The sequence below is a fragment of the Hibiscus syriacus genome, unplaced genomic scaffold (assembly GCF_006381635.1).
Source record: "Hibiscus syriacus cultivar Baekdansim isolate YM2019G1 unplaced genomic scaffold, ASM638163v2 tig00111131_pilon, whole genome shotgun sequence".
In the NCBI taxonomy this organism is placed as follows: Eukaryota; Viridiplantae; Streptophyta; class Magnoliopsida; order Malvales; family Malvaceae; genus Hibiscus; species Hibiscus syriacus.
In genome coordinates, this window is record NW_024062991.1 from 1,219,791 (window position 1) to 1,246,603 (window position 26,813).

Genomic DNA, 26,813 nt, shown 5'->3' on the forward strand with positions numbered 1-26,813 from the left:
TCTGTTCACTGGTCCTATTTCGAATAACTTTTTGACATTAAGTTTAGTCCTAGCTAACCTCTTTACAGTATTAGAGCCATTTCTCCCTAATTCTCTTAATCACTTACCTTTTTATTTCTCAATCCCACCGTGGCAATTTCAATTATTACATCATCACCACTTAGTCCAACGTCTGAAATTCCCTAGGCCTTTCAATTTTCATCTTATCCCTTCAAAATTATAGGTTCTAAGATTAAAACAGTAAAATTAACCTTCCAACCTCAAAAACAATAAACTTTAATTTAATTTTATTAAAAATTTTAAACAAAAGAATAATATCTTGATCTTTTAAAAATGCAAAATTTATCACATAAAGACACGCACCCCTGTTACACGGATATCAACTACAATAAAGCTACAAACAATCCCCGTAACAAACCTATGATTTACTTAACAAATAATGCCATCCACACGACGACTCGATGAATAAAATTTACTTTCAAACCAGCAGGCTTTGAGCTGACAACTGGGGATGGCAGCTGTATGAAAAACACATTGAAAAAAAGAGGCCCACCTATCAAAGTAAATCCAAAAGAGGTGGTTGTTCTGATGTTGGTTTGGCATAGGTTGTCCTTGAAGCTGAACTTGCTCCCCTCCCCTTGCCTCTTCCTCTGCCCACAGCTGTTGACGGTGGCGGTGCAAGTCTTGGAGCAGTCGGCTCTTTCTTACTAGAACCAAATATAGATCCGATATCTGCTGATTTCTGGTTGTTGTATGAAGAACTCATTGGAGCTGAAACCCTCTGGTTCTGTTTCAAGAATCCAATACTGTTCTGGGCACCCCCACCTTTCAAGATATCTGCATTCGAGGTTGAACTCCCATGACCAGAGTTTTGGTTGCCCAACATCCAACTGTTGCTGTTGTCTGTTTGGTAGTTCGTGGTGCTTGTAATAGAACTGAATCCGAAATTATCCATGTCCGGTCCCATGCTACCAGTACAAAAGGTTCCAGAATCAGTTGAGGTAGTGGGCCGTGGAGGCCAGTTAGCAAAAGGATCTAAACCTTCAAAATTCGATGGCAATGATGTTCCTGCATTTAGTTGATTCTCGCCATTGCATGTCTCTACAGTAACACCTGAAGATGGTCGAGGAGGCCACTCGATGTCAACCGGAGGACAAGAAACAGCTGTTTGCTGGCTAGATGCAGTAGGTATCGAGGAAGATTGAGATTGTCTGGGTGTTGATTGAATCGACTTATCACCCAGAATTGAGTGAACGGATAAATCGTTCTTGGAAGGCTGGTGGGCAGTGTCACTGGCATTGACAGCTGCTCCTGAAGTAGGAATCCAGTCTTCATCCCATGCTGGGCTTCTTTTTGCAGAAGCCACAGTTCCATTTGCTTTGCCCAAGGCTTGAGATTGAAGCCCGTTGGCAGTAGTAGCATGTTTAACATCTGGGATTCCAGAATCGGTTAAAGTAACACCCCGTTTTTCTTCTATCTTTCTGAATTGAAACAACATTAGGACCACATCATCTTCATAATAAAATGGTAAAAAACAATAGTACTAATTGTTACCAATCAGTGAGTTAAGAGTGAGAAAGAAGAAAAAATTCATCTTTTACGACGAAATCACGCAGGTGTACAGAGAAATAGGTTCCGAGGGAATTCAACAAAAGCACGGAAATAAAAACTATACCTGAGAATATCCTTGACAAAGAACATATATTTAGCAAAGTGCTGAACATTCAACTGCTGGGCCGTAAGCAGAGGTATGAGCAGAGGAAGGACGTGCTCTGCAGCAAATTCGACTCCATACTAAACGAGATGAATAGAAAACATGGATATGAGCTGTGTGCCTCCCGGAGGTACTGATATACAATAGAAAACAACTTAAATAACAAAAAGTCGAGTCTATTGTTACCTGCTTGAGAATTGAGTTTGAAACTCCTAGGGTAGACATAAGCGTTGGAGCAGAATGATCAACAGCTGTGCAACGTTGAATGGTTTGCAAGACATCAAGCACAGCCTTTTTATCAAGTGTGTGAACAAACTCTCCTAAGCAAAGCAAAGCACCGACTCTGACCTGCTCAAAGAAACAAAAAGGTCAAGAAGAAAGTAATTGAAATTAATAGAAAGAGAACCTACGTGGTCTTTTCTTTTTTAATGTCTGGAAATTTTCAAAGATAAAAAGGCCCTCGTTCAACACAATATTTGAGAAACAGAAGTATGTTCTGCTTCACTCCATTCCATTGAACATTTAGAATAATATTGAACAAGTAGAAAGAAGTTAGATTCTAGATGTCTTCCTAGAAACAACAATGACGACATTTCACTAAGCTCATTCTTCCGTTTCCATTACATTCAACTTTATGGATGATCTCAATCATTTTCATCTTAGAGGTTCGCCTTTTCAGGAAAATAGCAGGGATTTTGAACAAGGACACCCTAAGTTAATATGTAAGACTGTAACCAGTTTATTAATCACAGAATGCTTTCTTGTAAGAGATTAAGTGACATAAGTCTTTAGTCATTACATCAAATCTAAAAGGCAAGACTACAATTTTAATATTAAGCTAAATGCATAAAAAACTCATACATACCGCAGCAACAGTTGTTTTAAGAGCTAAGCCATGCACGCGAGGCAGAATGACTTGTTTCACAAGCTGAAGAGAATAAAGAATGAAACATTAATTTAGTACATCAAACCTAAGCAATTCTAACAGGAATAAAATAATGAAAAAAGAAACGGACAACACAAGAATGAATATGGAAATACAATTTTTTTATACCAACACAATTATTCTTACCATTTTCTTTAAATTAATAAAAAAACCTAGAGGTTTTTTATGACAGTTTTCTAAAGTTTCATCTTCCCAAATCGTTAGTTCAGCCTTTCTTTTGAATTAAGAAAACAATCAAAAGAAAATTAACAGATGGAGTATTTTATAAGTTGAAGAACAAAACTTGACCTAATGAAAAGAGCTGGATGGACTATGAATTGTTTTTACTAAAAAACTGTACCGTGACACAAACCAACCACGTTTCTTTACATTAATCATCTTTAAGATAAAGAAGACATGGAGGAAAAGACGGCTTCTAAGAAACACACATATTATTCAAGAAAAATGCCAAAAAAAGGCTCAAAATTGTAGGCTGAGTTCACCCATTAATCCTCAGATAACTTCATATTTGCTTAATTCAAATCCATACAAATTACAGTTAAGAAAAAAAAGGTACAACTCTACATAATACAACAATCAACAGGTACAAATGATTTTTACTCTTCCCAGTACCCAATAATTGAAAATCACAAGCATAAATAATATCCAAGTCAATAGAGTCCAGCTAAATCTGTCTTCTAACAGATTTTCAATCCATTCATGATCATTATTATTGCATATAACAAAATATATAGAATGTAAAACTTCTGAAAACGGCAATCTATTAAAAAAGAAATAGATGACAATCACCTGTGTATCAAGTTGCCTGCCAAGCAATACAGATTTTCTCAAAACTTCCTCTTGTATGCGAGGATCATTGTCATCATAAGCTCGAACAAGCATGGGCAATACATGGGATACTAGTTGCTCTCTGAATTTGTCTACAGTAATTGGAACAACTATAATTATGATTGTGCGTGATTCATGACAAAAAAGCCTTCGAAGAAAATGGAAAACATGGCATTGCCATTTAATAAAGGAATGTTTTCAGCAATTATTATTTAGCGGGATTGTAGCACACAAGCACAAAAATTTGAATGTCATCTCTGAAAGAAATTATATCAAGCTTCTTAGTTTACATAATTTTCTCTATGTTTCAACAATTTTTGGGACCCACTAGTTATAACAGTAAAAAGATGACAAAATAGAAATTTAAGTGCACATATCACATGTCCTTTAGCTAATTAGTTATGATAGATGCAAATTGCATTATTTCGAAAAAGGTTTCAGAATTTTTTTAAACAATACTATTTTCAGGAGACAGACTGCCAAACAATGTAAGTATTTATTAGTAGTTTAAACATTAGTGAGAGCATGATCTCATAACCTAAATAAAGCTTAAAAATATTGACAGGAAAAAAAGAGAGAAAGGGATAGGGGACAGCGAAAGGGGGAACAAAGAAGGATGCAAAGATAATTGACTTATTAAACCACTTTATTTTGTTGCTAAGTAGTCATATGAGCTTAATTGTAAACCTGAAGTACTAAAGCTTTACAGTTATTTGTATTTGGCATTTCTAGTTTTCTACTTTACGATCCTAGTTTGTCTTATCCTATTACATGTTGTTTTAAGTTTGTTAGTTTTCTAGAGTCTCAGTTGTTTCAATTGAAGTCGAACTTCCATTTTATTAGGATTAGCAATGCTAGAGACTATAAATCAATGGACTCTTTCAGTTGAGAGATAAAATTATTATGAGAGAATTTCCAGCAGTAGTCTTTATCATTCTGTAAGATGAAATCCACCTTATATTTGACTCCTAAGGAACCCCATCTGTGAAGCGTAAGATCTTTTCTTGATAGTCAGTCAACCTAATGTTTGACTACCCTTATTAGTATTTTCTTTTATTCTCTTTCATTTCTAAAGAATCTCGTAGAGAAAATAAAGACTCACCAGCCAGCTGTGATACATCACTGAGTTTGGGAGGGATATCCAAGACAAATTATCAACAAGGATAATATGAAAGCAAAAGTGGCTTTCATGAAATTCAAAAAGAATGCATAATTGCACACCCAAAATAATCAGAAAAGTAGGTTATACTTTCCCAAACCACAGATATCTACTTCATCACTTTCAGACATATCATGTAATATGCTACTAAATAGCAATTTCTTCATGCTCACAAAGAAAACCAGACCACTATCCTCTAATTTTATTAAATGAAACAAAAAAGAAGCGGAAATTTAGACCCTTGAGAGCGTTCTTTCAGAGAGCATAAAACTTTAGTTACCTTGTTAATAATAAGCTCTGCATGCTTCACCAGCAACAACAAGGTCTCTTCTACAGCAGTGCTTAGGACAGGTAAAAGAGCTGGAAGTGTAACTAACTCGAAGTCACTTTTATCCTACAATTGATTACAAGCAATCAGTTTATACTCAAACAAGATTGAAAATTATGATTATACAAGATATAACTATAAGGATTATTCAGGGTTGCAACTAGATTCATCACTTTTTTTTTATAAGATTTGAAGGCCTCATTAAAAACCTCCTCCTTGATTAATGGAGCTTGAAAACGGCTCTTTAATCAGCGGAAGGAAAAGAGTGCCATAGATTTTCATTAAAGAAAATACTAATTACAACCTAGAGATCTCTTCGAAATAACCCTTACAACAGCCAACAAAACCCACCCTAACAGGAATCAAAGACAAAACTTAGAATGCAAACAACATAAAAATTAGCCTATTCCAGCCTTTGCTAAAGCATCAGCGTCCATATTAGCTGTCCTTGCAACCCAATTAATAACCCCCCCCCAAAATTCTAAGATTATCAACTATATTTCTAACAACAAAGGCATAAACAACTGGGCATGAGTCGACATTGTTGATCCAGTTTACTGCAACCCTGCTATCTCTCTCAACAATCAGCCTATCTTTAACCCTCCCTTGAGCAGAAGCAAAGAAAGAAATACCCCTTTGAATAGCTTTAAGTTCCAGCAAAGTCGGAGGTCTCGGACTAGCTGACTCCTAAAAAGAACCTAGGACTGTACCTGAATGATCCCTCCAAATACCTCCTATACCCGATTTCTTCCAATCATTGCTAATGGCTGCGTCCACATTCAATTTAAAAAAGCCAGCAGGGGGAGGTACCCACGGGATTGAAGAAAACTTCAATAAGCTGTAGGGCGAGTATGAATCCGCTAATGAAGGATCAGTAATCAAAGAATCCTTATGAATAGAAACATCCTTATTCTTAGCTAGAAACCAAGAAGCAAGCCTAACTCTTGATAAGAAAAATAATTCTATCTTATCAAGCTTTCCCCCTTCAAAGACAATAAAATTTCTAGTCTTCCAAATGGTCCAAATGATAGCCCCCGGAATGAAAGTCCAAATAGCATAATTAGCTTTCAGCTCATCCCAAGAGATAAGAAAGGTTATAGCATTAGCAGGAAACACAGAACTAAACCTCCAAAAGTTTAAAAATTTGTTCCACAAAGACCATGCAACCGAACAGGTAAAGAATAAATGCGTGGAATTTTCCTCAGCCAATTTACAGAGAGGGCATAAATCATCCTCAATACCTTGAATACCTCTTTTAATCAATTCGGATTTAACAGCTAACTTACAAAGCACAACCTGCCACATTAAAGATTCAACTCTAGGGGGCACCAAACCTCTCCAAATAATTTTATTCCAGAAACGAACTCCATCTGAGCCTCAAGCACAACTTTTTATACAAGGACTGACTGAAAAAACACCATCCCCACTGCCTTTCCAAAGTAAAACATCACTGGAATCTTTAGACAAAGAAGGGAGAGATGATACTCACCAAGTTGCACCATTGTTCAACCTCCCAATCGTTTAAATTTCTTCTAACTTGAACATCCCAAACCCAGCCAGATGGAAGGAAATCCCCAAACTCACAAAGTTTGCCAGATCTGTTAAAAGCAGCCGAAAACAGTCTAGGGAAAAGAAACTGAAGCGAATAGTCTGCAGCCTAACTATCTTGCCAAAAACAAATAAGTTTACCATTTCCAACATGAAAGCAACACAAACATTGATACTTAGAACCAAATGAATCTTGCTTGTAATGATTGTTAACCACCGATCTCCAAAGCCAAGAAGATTGAGAAGAAATCTTGCTATCAAACAGTAACCTTGAAGAATCAATGTTGTATTTACTACAAATAAAATTCCTCCACACAGAATTTCTCTCATTTGCAAATCTCCAAGACCATTTCCCTAGCAATGCTCTGTTCATACTAGTCAGGTTTCGAACTCCCAAGCCTCCCTCATCCTTAGGTTTACACACATCATCCCATTTGACCCAGTGAATCTTTTTTGAACCATTTCCCCCTTCCCCTCCCCATAAAAAATTAGACATAATCGAGTTGAGAGCTTTAAGTATTGAAGCTGGAATCTTGAATATAGACAAGAAATACGTAGGCAGTGCGGAAATGACCGATTTGATCAAAACCAGTCTCCCTGCTAATGAGAGAGTAGCAGCTTTCCAACCCGCTAATTTAGTATGAAAATTCTGCACCACTAGTTCCCAAATAACAGAAGCATTCTTAGTGGCCCCTAGTGGGAGACTTAGATAATTAGAGGGGAAACTCCCAACAGAACAACCAATAGAAGCTGCCCAAGTCTGAACCTCTTCTTGGGAAATATTAATCCCAAACAATCTGCTCTTCCTAAGGTTTAGTTGCAGCCCTGACATAACCTCAAAAACTCTTAGCACCCTCTTCACATTCATATTCTGCCTTTTCGAAGCTCCACAGAAAATAATTAAGTCATCCACAAACTGTAAGTGTGTGAGCTTAAAAGATCCTCCTTTCCAACTGTCAAACTAGAAAATAATCCCTCAGAAACAGCCCGCAGTATTAATAGATTCAACAACTCCCCTACTAGATTGAATAAAAAAGGTGAGAGTGAACATCCCTGTCTTAGACCCTTGGCCATAGAAAATTCCTCGGTTAGAGCCCCATTGACTAGCACTGAAATGGAGGCTGTAGAGACACATTTCCTGATCCAGCTTATCCAAGTCAAACCAAAACCCATCTTTTCCATCACCTTGAAAATAGGCCAATCACCGTGTCATAAGCCTTTTTAAAATCAACTTTGAGAACACAACCCTTTAGCCCTTTCTTCCTCCAATAATCAATGCCCTCGTTAGCAATGAAAGAGCAATCCAAAATTTGTCGACCGAGTATAAAAGCAAACTGAGATGGGCTAATGATATCTCCTATACAACTTCTAATCCTCCTGGATAGACACTTGGATAGAATCTTGTATACCCCTCCTACTAGGCTTATAGGTCTATAATCATCTAGACTCCCAATGTTAGAACCCTTTAGAATAAGGGTGATAAAGGTATGGTTAATACCATGTTTCCAATCCTTCCCCACATAGAATCTGTGAAAGAACTGCATGATGTTTCCTTTAAGAACAAACCAAAACCTTTTGAAAAATCCCAAGTTCAATCCGTCGGGCCCCGGAGCTTTATTACTATCGCAAGACTTCAAAGTCTCCCAAACCTCCTCCTCTGAAAATTCCTTCTCTAAAAGAATGCTTTGATCCACGGAAATTCTAGGAAAAATCAACCCGATGCCTTCAACATCCAAAGTAGACCGATTATTGAAAATATTAAAAAAGTGCTCTTTAACAGTGGCCTTGATAACAACTGGATCATGAGTGATATTTCCATCAATTAATAAAGCATTCAACGCATTTCTTTTTCTTCTAACTGAAGCACAAGTATGGAAAAATCTTGTGTTTCGATCCCCATCATTAATCCACTTCTTTCTAGAATTTTGATACCAAATTTGTTCCTCAATTCTAAGAAGTCTCCATAACTCTGATCTGCAAACACTTAACTCCTCGATTTTCCCCTGAACCGAACTGTCATGCAACTGTTGAACATCCTCCTCTAGCTTATGAATTCTCTTTTCCAGATCTGAGATTGAAGCTCCTAGAAATTGATTCTTCTGCCCTGCCCACTTTTTAATGGCAACCTTAGACTTCTTCAGAACACTTAGGATTCCAACTTTTCCCCCAGCCTTCTTACAATCTGCTATAGTATGACAAACCATTTCCTAAAAACCTTCTTCCTCCATCAAATAATTAAAAAGTCTGAAAGGCTTTTTCCCCCAATCAACTCCACCATCTTGTAAAAGAATAGCATTGTGGTCTGAAATAGATTTAGGAATAAGAGACTGAATTAATTCAGGAAAAGCATCCAAAAATTGTCCATCCACCAAGAACCTGTCCAACCTAACAAAAGTTGGATCATCTTGGTTATTGCACCAAGTGAACCTTCCCCCATTCAATGGCAGATTAATTAGACCTGAAGACTGAATAAACTGAGAGAAAATTCTCATAGAGAATCTGTTCTAAGCTCTGCCCTTCTCATCCTCACACAAGTAAACATTAAAGTCCCCTCCAACACAAACCGGTAGATTCTGCCCAGAAATGAACATGCTAAGTTCTTCAAAAAAAATTTCTTTTTCTTCTTCCACTGAAGGACCATAAACGTTGATGAGAACACTTCTGAACTGATTAAGTATGAATTTCCCTACAATCGCAATGAATCTTCTGTTAATGCTGTGATTTTCCATCTCAAACACATTGTCATCCCAACAAAATAATAACCCCCCTGAGGAACCAGTAGCTGGAGATTCGATAACCCCCTGAAAAATATTTAATCCATTCCTTCTCAAAAAAGACCTTTGTATCTTCTCTGCTTTAGTTTCTTGTAACCAAAGAAAAGAAGGATGAGAGTTAGAGACTAATCTCTGAACTGCTCTTTGTTTCTCTCTTTTTCCTAAACCCCTAACATTCCATGAAATTATGGCTAGTTTGTCCTTCATAATAACTGATGAAGAATCTGATTTCCCAAAAAGGCAACTCAATTTGCCATCTTCAACCCTTTCTCTAACTCAATGATTTTATCCAAGAAAGCTTCCATCCCCTGTGTAAAAGAAACCCCCAGAATCTGACTAACTTGCCATGTAGCTACTGCTTCATCCAAAAGCTCCGAGAAACCTGAAGAAGTTGTACAAATACTGACATGTTCTAGACCTTCTCTGACCAGAATTCTTTTTGCCCTTCTTTTAGAAATGACAGAATTTTAGTTAGACAAATGTTTATTCATAACACAACCCTCAGGCTCTCCAACCAATCTACTGACACCAGCTTTATCCACAGAATTTAGATCCTCACTGCCTCGTAAATTAGTCTCTACTGTTGTAGAAATCTGTTGAACCTTCTTGCAAACCTGATCGTTAGACTGGTTTGGACCTAGAACATCCTCTGTACCATTATTTCCTTTTTGGTCATTCCCATACCAATAGTTCCTCTCCTTACATCTTCTGTATACTCTTCTGAAGCTGGCCATTTTCCTCCTCTGAAAAGGCTCAATTTTTGTAGAAAGGGAACTTCTATGCACAACCATCTTTTTACCCCTAGAGAAACTCTTTGATAATTCTGAATTAGGGACTATCAGCTTAGAGTTAGTTTTTTTAACCTCACAATCTGCGCTTCCTGACGAACCTGGAATAGAGCTGTATCCCTTATATTGTTTTCTAGCACAGCTAGCTTCTGCAATTCCCCTATTCTGAACCAAATTACCAAATTTATTGATTGTATAAGCTGGCCCAAAAGGAATTATGTTAGAAGCCTCCAATCATGCCAGTGCAATGTCATCAGATTGGGCCTCCGGCCCATCAGCCGAACTATTTGAAAATCTGATACCCAGACCTCCAAAGTCACCTCTGATATTCCCAACGTTCTGATCATCTGACACTCCTTTATTAATGCTTTTCCCATGTTTAGAAAATCTTGGAAAGTGCTTTTCCCCATCAGTACCTACTGGGCCAAAAGACATGCCCTCATCAATCCACAAGTCAACCTTTTGTCTGAATATCTCAGCTGATTTGACTGAACTTTCCTCATAATCTGACTTCCCCCTATTATCGCCTTCCTCAGACCCTATCTCACTAAACTGTTCCCCAACTACTCCGGCCACCGGAGAAAATTTGAAAAAAGGATTTGAATCTTCACTGGGCGATCCTACTTTGATGGTAACTCTATACGATCTACCATAGGAACCAAGAGTAATGAATTCTGGAACATCAAAAGGACTAGCAACTCTCATAAGAATTCTCGCAGACGTGAGATCGTCCGTTCTTAGTGGACTCATGGATTTTGAAAAAAGGATTTGAATCTTCACTGGGCGATCCTACTTTGATGGTAACTCTATACGATCTACCATAGGAACCAAGAGTAATGAATTCTGGAACATCAAAAGGACTAGCAACTCTCATAAGAATTCTCGCAGACGTGAGATCGTCCCTGTTCTTAGTGGACTCATGGATTTCTACCATATTCCCCCATCTCCCAGCAACTCGTACCAAGAATGATTCATCCCAGCATAACAGAGGAACCCCAGTTAACTCGAGCTGGCAGAAAGCCATTGGCACTCCTTCGTTCAGTAAAGGGCCAATCTATCAAACCATAAGCCTATTTCATCTCTCTTCTTTATCCATGCCTCTCCGTCATCACCTCTTGAGATTTAAAGATCATAGCACAAGAATTACGGGCATAACCCCAACCAGCAATCTGAACTTCATAACCGTTCCTAATGAAAAACTCTTTAACTGACTTAAAATCAAGAGAGAGCTTAATAATCCTCGTTAAAGATCTTCTGACCCAAACTCCGACCCTCGGATGGGATATACATTTCCATAACACTCTTCCTAGGTTTCTCCCTAAGACTCCCTTCAAAATATTTCTCCCTAAACTCCAATGCATTCATCCTCGTATCCTCAGTAAGTAAAGCCTCTATGTACGTTCTGTCATCTCTAACACTCCTACTGGATAAATCTGCCTCTTTCAACTTAGAGGGTCCTGCTATGGACAAATCTAGAACCAATTTAACTGGACTCTTCTTTACCACATTCCTTGGACGAACATCATTGTATTTTGCAACTCCAACAGAAATCCTTCTCCCATCTATCAGTGAACCATTCAACATATCGATTGCCCTCTTCAAACAAGATTCCCTCTCAAACTGAACAAAGGCAAAAGTGGAAAATCTGTATTTTGGTTTCTTTCGGAATGAAAACTCTCTCCACAGTTCCATGGGATGAAAAAATATCAATAAGCTCTCGTCGTGAAACTCTCCTGCTAAGATTATCGACAAACGCCTTCCAGACCTCGTCGGAATCTATTTTCCTTTTCTACTTTTCTCTCTCTCTACTTTTCTCTCACTTCATTCACATTTTGAAAACAGAGAACAGAAGAAGAACTAAGAGACAAAAACTCACTTCGCACTGCCCAATGATAAAGCTCAAACAAACTTTGAATAAATGAAAATTTAAACATGGTTTAAAATTATATATCGAAGATGTATAGAATTACTTCTGCTGGCTTGCCTACACAATGAAGAATTCATAAGTTACAAGCAACTCGATTTATAATTCAAACGTCTTAGACGTCACTATTATAATTTTCAGCAACATTAACAGAAATTACCCTTTTATCAGCTTATCTAGAATCTAGAAAAAGCATTTAGCAAGCCATAACCCAATTATACTACTCATCCCTTATAATACTCAATTTCATAAACCCAAACCCAACTTCTTTTACCTGAAAGAAAAACCCTAGTCCTCAAACATTTCATTCTTTTCTCTTTAAGACTCCACCTCTGCCTCAAATTTATTCTTTTCTCTCTCAGACTGTACCTCAGCCTCTTTCTCAGTCCCTCACTGCATCACTTTCTCAGCAGACTATTCACCCTCGGCTCACAGTCTCACCCCACTAAAATGAACAGGTCCAACTGGAGGGAAGCATTAAGCCAACAAGTAGATACAGGTGTTTACACTCGCTTTTTATGAATTATTGATTATTTTGGTTCACTATTTCAGTTCTATCCAAGCCAAAAAAAAGTACATTAAACACTTTTTGTGTTTAAAATATATATACTCCCTCAGTCTCACTAAAGTTGTCACTTATTGATTTTTTGTGCTCAAACTTTTTAAACTTCAACCATAATTATTTTTTTATTAAACATATTTAAAAACTACTGGGATGAAGGTTTTTTAAAATATATTTTCTCAAATTTTTATCAATAATAAATTTTAAATAATAAGTCAAAGTTGAATTTTTTTTACCACAAAAAATCAATAAATGACCATTTTAATGGGAAGGAGGGGGTATATATGTTTTCTTTGTTGGTAATCCTTTTTCCAACTTTATTCTTTTTTAATTTTATTATTTTCGAAATTCATAGGGAAAAATAGTATGCTATATAAAAAACAGAATAAAATTATAGGATTTAGAGTTTAAATTTAATATTTTAAGGTTGCAATTATTCTAAACTTTCAAAAGGATGAACTTCAAATGGCACCCCAAGTTTCTAATAAAAGATAGACCATTTACTATTTACTTTTGTGCTATTTGGTAAACCTTCCCCTCTAGAAAGGTCCCTGTGCTGTCTACTTCATATGCAACGGGCAAGCTAGCAAAACTAATATCTATCAAACTAAACCAACAAAACAGACTGAACAAACCAATTTATTGCTGTTCGGTTACTTTGGTTTCTTTCTCATATTTTGGTTGGTTTGGTAATTGAGAAATGTTTAGTTGGTTTGGTCTGTCTTTCATGTTTTTAATCTGAATAAACTGGATCAACCAGAATGCTCACTCCTCATGGTGTCCACGTAATACATTTGTTAATTTTATTTTCATGGGATAAACTATTCATAGAGACCTTCTGTTTATCATAACCAGGGACATATTCCTATGTAGAGCTGACAATTAAGAGAACATTGAAGTATCATACTTGGCAATGAAATTTTGTTTCCTATTAAAATATTTATTAGGTGGCACAAACAACTTAAAGAAAATAAAAAGTTGTTGACCAATAAACAGAAAGAAAGAGACTCGGACTACATTTTATTTCACACATAAAGCTAATTGTGGTCAATTTAGGTAATGCCACAGAAACAGAGCTTGATGGATTTGTCATGAGTGAGAAAGCTAGTGAGAGAGTGAACGTGGCACTTGGTTTTGGTTCTTCAGGCAGAGGCGGAGCACTGCCAGGAGAAGCAGCATGGGTAGCTTTCATTGATAATCTTAGTAGGAGAGTGCATAGAAGTGTTTTATGGGAGCGTTTTAGCTATTTCGGCAAGGTGATCAAAAGGACTATACATTCGCTTTGTGCATTTTGCTAATAAGGAGGATCTGTTCAAGGCAAAGGATAGGATGAATAACGTTGTGGTAGATGGAAGGAAAATATCGGTGTCAATTGCAAAATACCAAAAAAAGAAGTTATCGCGGGGGCAGAGAGGCGAGATACTGGAGTGGGGTCTAGAGCGGTCAGAGATCATCTCTAACTGGTATATGTAAGCAGATGTTCGAAGTTGAGTTTGTGCAAAGATGCTTAAGGACTGAGGGCTTTAATATCAAGGTGGTAAGGTGGGGTTTTGCGAAAAATGCTTGTCTGATTGTCTTTCAGTCTGTGGAAGAGAAAAACACAGATGCTTAAGGACTGAGGGCTTTAATATCAAGGTGGTAAGGTGGGGTTTTGCGAAAAATGCTTGTCTGATTGTCTTTCAGTCTGTGGAAGAGAAAAACACAGCGGTGGAGGACAGATGGGAGGCATTGTCTTTTTGGTTTGAAAGGCTGGAGCCTGTCATGGAGGAGAAGGGCGTTCCTTTATCTTTCTGTGCAGTATCATTGATGGGTGTCCCTCTCAATTGCTGGTCAGTCTCATTCTTCTCTAGTTTGATATTCCACCTTTTCTTTTAAATTTTGTCAAGGATATTGCGGATGCGGTTTCTGAGTATGAGGTCATTGTGAGGTGGATTCCGAGAAGCTGTAATTGCGAGGCAGATTTGCTTGCAAAGGAGGGGATTGGGTAGTGGGCCACTTTTTTAGTATTGGGTTCGGAGGTTTTTTATCAAGGCGTTATAAGAGTGTGCTTAAGTTTTATGTATCTTAAAGGAGTGGTTTTAGTTTTATGTAATTTTTACATTATCAATATATTAAGGTTCTCTATTCCTCCTTCCCCTAGTAGGTTCTAACCTCATGGTAAGGACTACTAAGAAGGAGGTTTTTATGAGACCTACTTTTCCTATCAAAAAAAAAATATGGTAGATCTTTTACTATTAAGATTAAAGTGGAAGGATGTGATGAGTTCTTTCCTGAGCTTGACGATGGGGTGGAAGAAGCCGGTTCTGTGGAAGGACGAGTTGTCCCGGGAGGAGAGACTCAATCGGAAGGGAACAAAGGGATAGAGAGAGAAGATCAGCAAGGGCAGTTGAATTGTCAGACGATGTCAGGCGCTTCTTATGGGGATGACACGCTGATCGATGGTAATTTGAATTTTAACGTGGAAGTCAATGATATTATAGGGACTGTCCATTGTGTCGAGGGGACAGTACTAGGTAAGGCTAAAAGTAAGCAGAAAGTGTCAGAAGTTCCTGTTGTGGAGAGGAAAAGGGTTTTCAGCGTGGAAGGTGACACCTCGGGGCAAGATAAAGGTGCCAAAGATTGTGGGATTAATTCTAAAATGGGTAGATCTGAGGAGGTTGGGCCGGAGCAGTTTGGGTGTGTTCCCCCGGCCCAGCGTCGACCTGTGGACAATGAAAGCACTTTTCAGGACCTAACACTTTCTGAATCTTATGAGGAGAATAGTAGTATCATGGTGGAGGAGGCGAATGAAACCAATAAGGAATTTGAGGTTTTGAATAAGGGTGACAAAGGAAGCAAGTCTAAGAAGGTTATCAGCAATTCAAAGGCGAAGAGTTGCAGGAGATGGAGACTGGGATATCAGGTATCTAAAGGCATGTCAATAAGTAAGACTTCTGAAAGTTTGAGGGGTTGTGGACGTTTTGTTAGGGTGTACAGAAGGTCGAAATCAAGACGAGTGTGGTTATGTTCAGAAAATAGTCATAAGCACATTCAGAACAGGCTGGTTCTTCATAATTTTAAGCAATTTTCTTCAGCTTCAAGGGTTAGGGGTCAGGACAAGGTTACCACAGGTTTTACCCTTGTTCAGAACACTTCTATGGGTCATATTAGTTGCAGCATTTCTCCTATCAGGGGGGTGGCAGATTCGTGTATTGCTCCAAGGAATGGAGTATACAGAAAGAAGAGAAGGTTTAATCAGAAGCTTTGGCCAATGCAGATGTATCGACAGTCTACTCTCGTGCCTTCTCTAAGTTCTTGAGGAAGCATTGAATACTGGGAAGTCTGTCAGAGTTTGGGCATTTCTTCAAGGAAGGGAGGGAGGCTTTTTGGATAAAATTAGAAAGATGGAGGAAGGTGCAGGGGTGACTAATGAAGCTGGTTAGTGAGCCAGTTTTGTTTCTCGAAGGTTTGGATTGAGTGTTTATGATGGAGTGCAATATATTCGGGGAATGTTAGGGGCTTAGGAAGAAAGGAAAAAATTAGAGGGGTGTCGAGACTTGTAAATAAGATCAAACCGGTCATATTGCTTTTACAGGGTTTTGCTTTTGGAAGATCGGATTCCCTTAGTCTAACTCATTTACAATTTGCGAACGATCTGATTTGTTTTGCCGAGACTCACCTACTTAATTTAAGAGAGTCTGAGGATTTTTAGCAAATGCTGGACTCCATTTGAATTTGTCGAAGAGTAATTTGTATGGATTAATGGATGACGATGTTTAAATGAATGGGCTAAGGAAACTGTTGCGCCGTTGGGGTTCTTCCCACAGTTTATTTAGGTTTACCATTAGGTGCAAAAAGAAATTCAGAGGCTGCTTTTCTTCCTCTCCAGTCGTGCAAAATTTTAACAAAAAATTATCCGGATGGAAAGCTTCCACACTATCTATGGCGAGCAGATTGGTGTTGATTAAATCAGTTCTATCCTCATTGCCAATTTTCTTCCTCTCTATTTTCAGAATTCCGAGTAAGGTTTATAGGAAGTTAAATTCTATTATGGAAAACTTTTTGTGGGGGGAAGGTTCTTCAAAAAATCGAATTCACTGGGTGAATTGGAAAAGGGTTTGTCAACCCCTAGAGGAGGGAGGTTTGGGAATCTTGGATTTGAATTTTGCTAACAGAGTGCTGCTAGGTAAATGGGTATGGAAGTTCGCAAATGAAAAAGACACTTTGGAAGAACATGATTTGCAGTAAACATAATGTGAGTATGCTGTCTTTAGGCCTCAACAAGGTAGTCTCTCCTTCGGATTCTTGGATATGGAAGGGTATTACAAAAAACTACTTGACAGAGGACGCAATTGGAATTGGTTTTGAGAACTCACTCGAAGATTCAAGTAGGCAATAGAAAGTCGATTGTATTCTGGCATGATGTGTGGCTAAATGAGGATTCTTTAAAGAATCAATTTCCAAGGATTTATGCTCTTTCTAACAACAAATGGGGAAAAGTTTCAGAGTTTGGCAGTCTCTTGAGTAATAGATGGATTTGGAACATTCAAACGAGAAGGAATTTGTGTGATTGGGAGATGGATTACTGGATTCGATTGATGTCATTATTGGAGAATGTTGGTCTGTCTGATTCGGTGGATGATTTTCTGGCGTGGTCGAGGAAGGGAGATGGTCTGTTCACCGCAGGGATTTAAATAGCGTTCGCGGTCGCGTTTTCGGTCACGTCGCGTTTATCGCGGTTGCGGACATAAAGGATGTCATCGCGGTCACTGCGGGTGTCGCGGTCGTGAATTTTTTTAAATTTCACACAATTTATCCTAAAACATAAGAATTATAGTTATAATGTTAAGGAGTATTTTTTAATGACTTTTAGAATGTTTTCTAAGCGAAAAATGACATATATTAATAATATATATCAACACTATAAGCAAGAAAAACAACACATACCTTGAGGTAGTAATAGTTTCACCAATTAAGATTAAATTAAATAAAAACTAAAGTTTACATTCTAAAATAAGGATTAAATAATAAATTTTTAAAAGTGGGAGGATAACAAATTAATATATTCCTTAATAATATATCCTAGAAATTATTTAAAATAATTAAAAAGCTCTAATTTTTCTTTTTGACACGTATGACATATATTTTAGTTTTTTATATTAATTTTTTTGTTTAATCTAAAAAAATCTAATCGTGATTTGGGTTTGGAGCAGTCTTCTCTTCAACTCCATCTTACTTCTTCCAATTTTCTTATTCCTTTCTTTTCTATGTTTTGCTTTCTTTTCTATGTTTTGCATTTTCTATTTAATCTACATCTACTATTTCTATTTTTCTTATATTTTATGGTTTATTTTCTTACTGTTTTTTCTTCTTGTTTGCGTTCTGATTTTTTTCTAATTCTTCTTAACTTAGATCTAGGGATTTCTTACCTTGTCAAATGGAAGCCAAAGCTTTGTTCTTGGCTTGCTCAACTTCTTCTAGGCTTATTCCCTTCCTGGTTTGGTCTTTGCCTTGGTCAATGGTGAGTCTTACTTGCTCAATTGCTCTCTCTTTTTTTGAGTTAACAAAACTTTTTGTTTGGAACTTTGGATTTCTTTCTTTTGTATTAATTTTGCAGAATTTTTTGTTTTTTTTTTCTTTATTTTCAATTAGCTTTTGCTGTCATTTTTTACTTGTTCTGTTTTTTTTAAGTCACGGTTGAATAACGGGAATAGCGTCCCGTTATCGACGCTATTTACCGTTAAACGCTAAATTGCGGACGCAACGGACTGCTATTGTCGTGATTCCGCTACCCACCGTAATTTTCCTGAATAGCGGTTTCGGACGGTGGCGCTACCGTGAAATCGCGGCCGCTATAGCGTTTTCGGAACGCTATTTGATACCCTGGTTCACCGCTAAAGCTTGTTGGTTGACTCTTTCTTCCAATTCAGGGGGAAGCCTCATTTGGAAAAGGTTCGTTTGGTCAGGTTTGGCTCCACCAAGAGTCGAAACTTTTCTCTGGCAGGTTTCTCATCAAAGATTGGCAGTTAGAACGGAGTTAATAAGAGGAGGTGTTACATTCTTGTCCGTTTTGTGCTAAGCAGGAAGAAACAGTTCAGCATTTGTTCATATTGTGTTTGGTTGCATGGGACCTATTGAGCAGTTTCTGGAGGTTATGGGGAATTTCGTCAGTCTTGCCTAAAGATCCAGTCTCCTTGTTGTGTACTTGGTCGGACATGAGGCCAAATTCAATAATATGGAGCTTAATACCGGGGGTAGTTCTATGGACATTATGGAAGGCTAGAAACTCGGTGGTTTTTGATGATAGGAAAATGGACACTCCTACTCTTTTCTTCATTTGCAGATTTAGATTGGCTAAATGGTTCCTAGCTAAGCACCGAACGTTATTATTCAGGTTGACTCTCTTGTAGAGGACCCTACACTTGCAGACAAGCATTATACTAGGGTCCCTAAAAGGAAGAAGGTTCAGGGCTGGCTTTCTCCTCCACTTCATTTTTTTAAAATTAACGTGGATGGGGCAGTTAGTGGGGACGGGCTGCTGGGGGGAATCGGGGGTATTTTAAGAGACTCGGAAAGTAAAATTCTTGGGTCTTTCTCGCATGCTGTTGGTCCAAGTCTTCCTCCACTCGCAGAGCTGAAAGCCATTGAGAAAGGCATTGACTTTTTTCTCTCGTCGGAATGGGCGATGAAAGGAAGGTTAATTATAGAGAGTGATTGTAAATCAGTGGTGGATTGGATTTTGCTGCCGACATCATCTCCTCGTTTTTTTAGTTCGTTGGTTCAAAAAATTGTTTCCCTAATCTTGGAGAGGGAGATCATTGTTAGACATATTCCGAGGAGCTGCAATTGTGAGGCTGATACTTTAGCTAAACAGGGGATTGGATGAATATTTATAATAGCCTTAGAGATTTTTTATTAGGGTTGTTGGGGCTGTGATAGTTTTGATGTTGTGTAAGGGAGGTCTGGTCGTGTAGGGGGTTTGTTTATTTGTTTCTGTAATTTTTTAAGGTTTGGTTAGTTTGTCTTCTGGTTGTATTTTATGTACTTTGTCTATGATTAATAAAATCCTAAGGCACTCTTTACCTCCCTCCGCTGATTAAGGAGCTTTCCTAAAAGATCCATTAATCAAGAGGGGGTTTTTAATGAGGCCTGTAATTCTTATCAAAAAAAGAAAGAGGACAACGTTAATCTACAATTTAGAGAGAAAATATCTAGCATATTGAAAATATCAAAAGATATTCCTAGTTTAACAACTAATCATAAAAGGTTAGCATGAAGATACTTCAAAGACCATCACAATCTTCAAGCAATTTTTTTTCTTTTATTTCAAGTGCAAATAATAATAATAATAATAATGATAATAGTCATTCTGTTGATATGCCAAAACCTGATTAATAGCAAAACAAGCACCTGTGAGTCTGCAATCATGAGAACCATTGGCAAAATAGTTGGCTGCATAACTAAATTCCTCAGTTCTGCACAAAGAGGCGGAAGTACCTGCATTTAGAAAATTTTATGAATTGACCTGATTCTGTCTGCAAGATGCAATAGATGATAAAACCGTACCACTATATCAACTCCTCTAGCTCACTGAACTACAAACTTGGTTTTAAAAGGCGCAAGGCGCACCTAGGCGCAAAAGGTCCCTGGAGCCTAGACGCAAGGCGTAGGCGCGCGCCTTTCGTAGGCGAGGTGCACTTTTATACTAAAAAACCTGTAAATTAGTTATGGAACATATTTTATACTTAAAACAATATTATAAACATATCTATGCTAAAAAAGTTTATAAATTAATTGTATGAGTATATTTATACTCATTACCCACCGATTAACTCCTAAAATACTTGTCTACAATGTATTACTTTTTAATATTTAAAACTATTATTTTATTTATTTTTATAAACATATTTTAATCCCCTTTCACCTAAATCTACATTGTTATTGATTTATACTTAATGTTTTTAATATTTAAAACTATTATTTCATTTATTTTTAAATGATACAAATTTATTTTATTAGCGATTTAAAATTTGTAATTACTATAAAAAATTAATTTTTATATTTAATAAAATTTATTAAGTAATTAATATTTAATTTACTATTTTATTATTTTAAAATTTAAAATTAATTATGTATTATTAAATAACTAAATTTCTAAAAAAACATATACTTTGGGTTAAAGACAAAGGGTGGAAGAAGTTATAATGGCTTTTTATAAATAAATAAACATTAGAGTTGGACTATAAATTTGGGCTATAGGGTTGGGCTTGTTAATAGGTCAAATATTAGGGTTAAGAAATAAGAAAATGTGATAAAAGAAAGAGTTTTCTAGTCTTCTTCAGCCGTCTTCTTCCTTTCTTGCTACTGCAATTCTTTTTTTATCTTCTTCTTTCTTCTTTAATCTGTTCTACTTCCTATTAATATCTTTAAAAAAAATCCGAAAGGCGCAGTGTCTGGCGCCTAAAGCCCAGAGGCGCGCACCTCTTGTATCTCGCCTCGCCTCATCCCAGGCGGGCGTTATCTTCAGTGCCTGGCTGCGCCTCGCACCTTTTAAAACCAAGACTACAAATACCAACAAAACAAAAAGTGTAGCGGACTACACTTAAAAATCTTGAAGAATATCAAATGCATCACTGAATGAGAGAGAGCCTGGGAGGAGAATTCACATATGAAGATCATCTCATAAAGTCATGAAGAGTCTGTTTTTTAATATTTGCTTATTTAATTTCCCAAATATGTTTAAAGAGACATTTTTAAAAACTAAGATATACTGAAAACTTAAACTTGTATTACACATAAGAAAATAAAATCTCAAACCTTATATCGCAGCACACGGGAGTCAAAATCTTTCCACATATCAGATAAAGCTTTTAAAAACTCAGACTTTTGCCTGTTATCTCTTTCCTGCCAAAAAAGTGTCACCCAAGAATTAAGCACTTTACAGCACCAATTTCGAGCAAATTACTTTTAAATGATTGCATTTAATGAGCATATGTTAGACGAACAAAAATTGAAATGCATACAAGCATGTGATCGAGGAAACGAAGAGCGCGCAACCTAGTATCCTCCCGGAAAAATGGAGAACCTGCAAATACATTACATTAAATGCAAAATCATTAAACAAAACCAAAGAGAAGAGTTTCAATGACAGTTCCATAATAATTATGTGGAACTGACTGGATATTTCAAGTTATTTGCTTCATTTTAAAAACATATCATCCAAGTTAACCATCTCTGCTAAATAGCTAGATGGCTAGAGAGAGAGCAATAGACCATCTAAGATTTGAAAATTTTATGCATAATGCAACAATATAAATACTTGATACTAAGAGACCAAGCCTTCCATTAACAGAAGAAACAAAGAGTTGAACTCAAAACGGAGTCACTATATTTCGATGAGAAGTCTTATCATATGATAAACAATTATTTTAATTCAAGCTTAATTGTCTGTTGCAGTGACTCCATGATCACAGAACAGAACCTTCATTACAACTCATGGTAAGGGATGATTGCATCCAAGATACACATGCAAGGTTTAACTCTAAATAAACTTGCACAAGGGCTACAAGTTCCATAAATAAATAAAAAAAATTGACATATAGAAGTGCAAGGTCTAAAGTCTGAAATGTTCCAAGTATTACCAGTAAAATCAAGTGCTGATGGCCTGATAGATTCATTTGCAGAGAGCATCCTCTGTAAATCATGAATTAGTTCTGGGGGAATAGAGGAGAAGGCTTCATTGGATAAGTATGTCAACATATTCATATACTGCAGGAAAGAAACAAAACAATCAACCACTTGTACTATAAACCAATTTAGAAAGAGTGTAAAGGAGTGATGAGGAAATATGTTACTATAGATAAAAATAGGAGTAGACAAATAAAGAGATAAAAATGAATGACATAGGGCTAGTAGCTGACTAGCTGCAGAGTGCAAAGGGATATACTTTCAACATGTTTATTTGAAGTACCATGTCTTTAAAACAGTCTTTGACACACAAACATCTCTAATTTGCATGAGAGAACAAATGGACAGCATGTTTGAGACATTGCCACTCATCTGAAAGTGGGGAGCACATGTAGAGATTGCAGTATTTAATTTCTTTTACATTTTTTTCTATTTTCGTTAATTATACCTTTACTAGTAATGAAGTGGATAATATCAAACTCTCTATTCTTAATGTTTGATTGCTGATGCTGTGATTTCTCAGATTTCTTCATTTCTAATACTTCTAGGAGTGTTGTAGATAAGATTTTTGAACAGAGGGGTTTCCATCAATGAAATGCATACCCAAACGAATTTCTTTTCTAATAGTCAATTCAGTTGAACTTAATGAATTTCTTTTTCAATCAAAAAAGACAGGAACCAAGCAACTAAATTTGAGAGAAAACTTTCTTGAATATAAACATGACAGGAAAGCAGTTAATCTTGTTTACAGAAAACAAAATTTGGTTCAATTCAAAAGGATAAAACTACTTTAAACTGGTAAGTACCATCTTGACGTTGTTGTGACAATCAAACAAAGGCTTTCGAGCCATTAAATGGTAGGCGAGGCATCCAAAGCTGAAAATGTCAGAAGAACATCCAACTGAAGATGCTTTACTGCGAACCAGTTCAGGTGCAGTGTAATCCAATGATGGCTGAAGAGGAATGACAGAATCTTCAGTATCATATTCCTGCACAGACAATATGAAATCAGGATATAATATACAGATCATTACTGCAAAATGGCAACTCCATTCATCATGACCAATGACTTGATAAATTAACATGGGGAGCATACTAATATTTACAAAGAGAAAGGCCTGCGTAGCCAACAAGTCAAAATAGAACACATAAGAAAGCAAAGCCTAAAAAGTAGAAAGAAAATTACTTGAAATAGAAGCTAATGAGGGTGATAAAAAAAAAGGAGTCAAAATGGCATTCCTAAAGCCAAAAACAGCAAAAAAAAAATGATATGCATGACCATATGAAAAATTTATGACATCATATTAAGACATAAAACAGAGGACATTCATATCACAATGCTAAGGCTAATCTAACAAAAGAAGTCGCGAAAGCAAATTATAAATAGTGTAGTGGACTATGACTATGTTCATGAATTGAGCATTAGAAGTACAGATATGCTAGATATGTAAATTCACGTTTTTCCTTATATATAAACAGCCAAACATCCACGCACACATCTACCAGAAGAGCTAAAGAAAATGAGCTTTTCATAGTTCTCCCTTGTTTCATATTCTGATTTCAGTAGGGTCAAGTACAACGATTTCAAGTTATATGAAAAATGTTCTCATTTTTCTTTTGAGTACAAGGAGTAGCATTTCTTCCCAACTTCCATCCCCATCATTACTACTTGAGCTAAACCCATAAAATATCAATTTTTTTACTTACAGCATAATGAAAGGCTGGTACATTAGCCAAATCACTCGCGGCCTGATCTTTTGAGATAGCAAAACTAAACCCACCAAGCTTCCAAGCTCCACGTGATGTAATCAAGACATTCTGTATAGTGCAAAGTCAGTATTTAGACAAACACATTAGTAGACCTTCTTATCCACTCCTGTGAACAAAAATTATAAAATAAAACATTAAAAAGGTAAAGAAGTAACCTCGGGTGATATAGCGCAATGAATAAGATGTGCATTGTTATGAAGAAAGTCCAAGGTTTCTGCAATCTGAAGCAAACCATGCTTCACCTCCAACAAACCCATTTCCTGTGAAGCATATATTCATTAAGTTTACTATAATCATAAAAGATGTAATGGTGAAGACATAACATAATGTCAGATAATTCAAGCGCTTGGCATTCCCAGTGAAATTTTGAAGAACAATTTTTTTACATCTTATACAAAGACATGAGGATTTACATCTTACACAAAGACATGAGGAATCTAAGACAGGCATATTCAATGTTCAAAGTCGAGGAGGGTCAATTTTCCAACTTATAACTCAATGTTATTCAAATGTGTTCATATAGAGCAAAACGAAAGAAAGATTATTGTGGAAGGGACTAAAATATTATTAGTTATCCTATTTGGGAGTTTGTTCTTGAAAAATTTAGGAGATCGTTTCGCAATGCAACTACAACTCAAAAATCCCTTAAATTCCATAGAATCAAACAGATTACTTCAATAATTTCTGCTCGTGATTCTTTCAACCCATTAAAAGCATAAGTTGATAAGAATTTCAAAATAGGTTGTAGCAGTAATGGAACCTAAAAAACATTAAGCTTCTACTCTGTCCTCTCTGAGAAAAAAGATTATTGTTTACTACTCAATTCCACATAATAATCTTTCCATTTTCAAACATTCCAACATATTGTTGGATGCATTAAGGTTGAGACCCTCAGCCAACTAAGAATATTCAAACACCCAATTCAGCAGGATCCACAAATTACGATGGTTGTCCAAACACGCCACAAATGTGTAATTACACCAATTATACCAAATCCAATTACAGAGTGGCTTTCGAAGCGTGTCCTATATTGGATGGAGAACCAAATTGATTCTAGAAAACTAAGACCAAAATAACAAGACTTAAGCCTAAAGAACCCGGCCTGTGCTTGCACTGCCGGTCCCAACCCCAGATAAAAGAGGGTTGCAGTAGGCCCGTGACAACCAGTGCTAAACCTCATCAGGTCTTTTAATATGAATCAAAATCCTTAGAGAACTACGTTACAGAATATAGACATTTACAGCATCACCTAGTACCACACAATTCGGTTTGCTGAGATTGATTTACAGATTTGGATAGACCATAACGGTATGACCATTTAACATTCAATCATCGATACCAAGCATTCGGGTAATTCAAAATTTTGAAACTGAACAAGGAGAAAGCAAGTAGAGCACGTACCATCCCTTTAAGGTCCTTAGGAACCATAGTAATATTCTCGAAATTCCCAAGTGTATTAGCCACCGACGCAAACAAAGGTTCCGTTACCATCGCCATGGCATTCTTGTTCTCATCCAGAGCCTGCACCACGTGGACCACTCCTGGATGCCTCAGCCTGACCAGCTTCGCTGCATCGGTCCGTATCAGATCCAAGAATGAATCTTCGGCCACCTTGGAGAGGCCCGCACGAGCGCGTGCCTCAGATAGAACCTTCTTATCCAGCAGCCAAACGCATACCGTGGGATACTGGTGGGGACGCGTCCCGTCACGTGCCTTGGCGGAGTACAACTTCCAGGCAAGACCTGGCCCTGCGGTACCGATCTGGTCAAGGAGGTCATAATCCTGGAGAGCTTTGGGACCGGTTACCTCCTGTACGGTTGTTTGGACGGTTTTCTCGATAACGGCAGCCGTTTTGGCCAGAGCTTGGGTAAGGGTTTTTATGTTGATCGACATTTTTGTTGGTTTTGTTTGTGTTTCGCAAAAAAATCAATGAAAATTTTCTATTTAATTATTCAAGAAATAAATAATAGATTTACAGAAGAGGGAGGAGGGAAGAAACAAAGAAAGAATTGAGGTCCCTTTGGATGGATCCGAGTCAGACTTTGGTTTCCGGTTTCTACCCTCCCTCTGTAGCTTTTCTCTATAGTTTCATTTAATTTTGCTCTTCTTCTTCTTTTTTCAATTATATATTTGTTCTTCATTAATGTGTATATTTTTGCTATTTACCTTTGCAAGTAAAACGAGACGTTAGTAATAGTCAAGTCAACGAAGTGAAACTACGATGTCTTTCGTATCTTAATATATAGTTAAGGAAATATTATATCATAAATATTATTAATTTTTTAATATTTTCAGTAAAATATTACTTAAAATATTATTTTTTTATCATAAATATTAATATTAGACACTATCTAAAATATTATTTTTTTTCTATCGATTTTTTACCAGAAATTAGATAACAAAATTAACATTTTTGATAAAAAAAATAATATTTTAAGTAACATTTTACTGAAAATATTAAAAAATCAATAATATTTTCGATAGTACATTTATTTAACCATATATTAAACTATAATACGGTAGAAATATCCCCATTTCGTCAATCATTTAATGGACCAATAATATACTTGATAGTTGACTAATAATAATAATATCATATATATTATTGATTGACTATTTGAATGATATTATTATTATATTTTAAAGTTTGTAAATTTATTATTTTTTCTTTTATTTAATTTTAAATTTATGTTATAGATAGAGATAACATATCGAATCAAGATAAGGTCAAAGTTTTAATTTAGATTTTATCGATTTTGAAGAAATCAAATTTAGAGGAAGAAAAAGAGAAGAAAAAAAAGAATAT

The 26,813-nt window shown here is 36.5% G+C and overlaps 1 protein-coding gene across 1 annotated transcript; it reads right to left on the reverse strand.

The window, feature by feature from the left end:
* Nucleotides 1-354: 354 nt before the first annotated feature.
* LOC120154527 (SCY1-like protein 2) lies at nt 355-26,046 on the reverse strand. The gene is made up of 14 exons (XM_039166248.1): nt 25,409-26,046; nt 24,163-24,267; nt 23,945-24,055; nt 23,044-23,226; nt 22,192-22,318; nt 21,574-21,635; nt 21,368-21,454; nt 19,961-20,047; nt 4,919-5,041; nt 3,450-3,566; nt 2,580-2,642; nt 1,901-2,062; nt 1,676-1,794; nt 355-1,481 (listed from the first exon to the last, which is right to left on the reverse strand). The coding sequence occupies exons 1-14, from the start codon at nt 25,898-25,900 to the stop codon at nt 557-559; spliced, it is 2,763 nt and encodes a 920-aa protein (XP_039022179.1). The 5' UTR covers nt 25,901-26,046; the 3' UTR covers nt 355-556.
* Nucleotides 26,047-26,813: the final 767 nt, after the last annotated feature.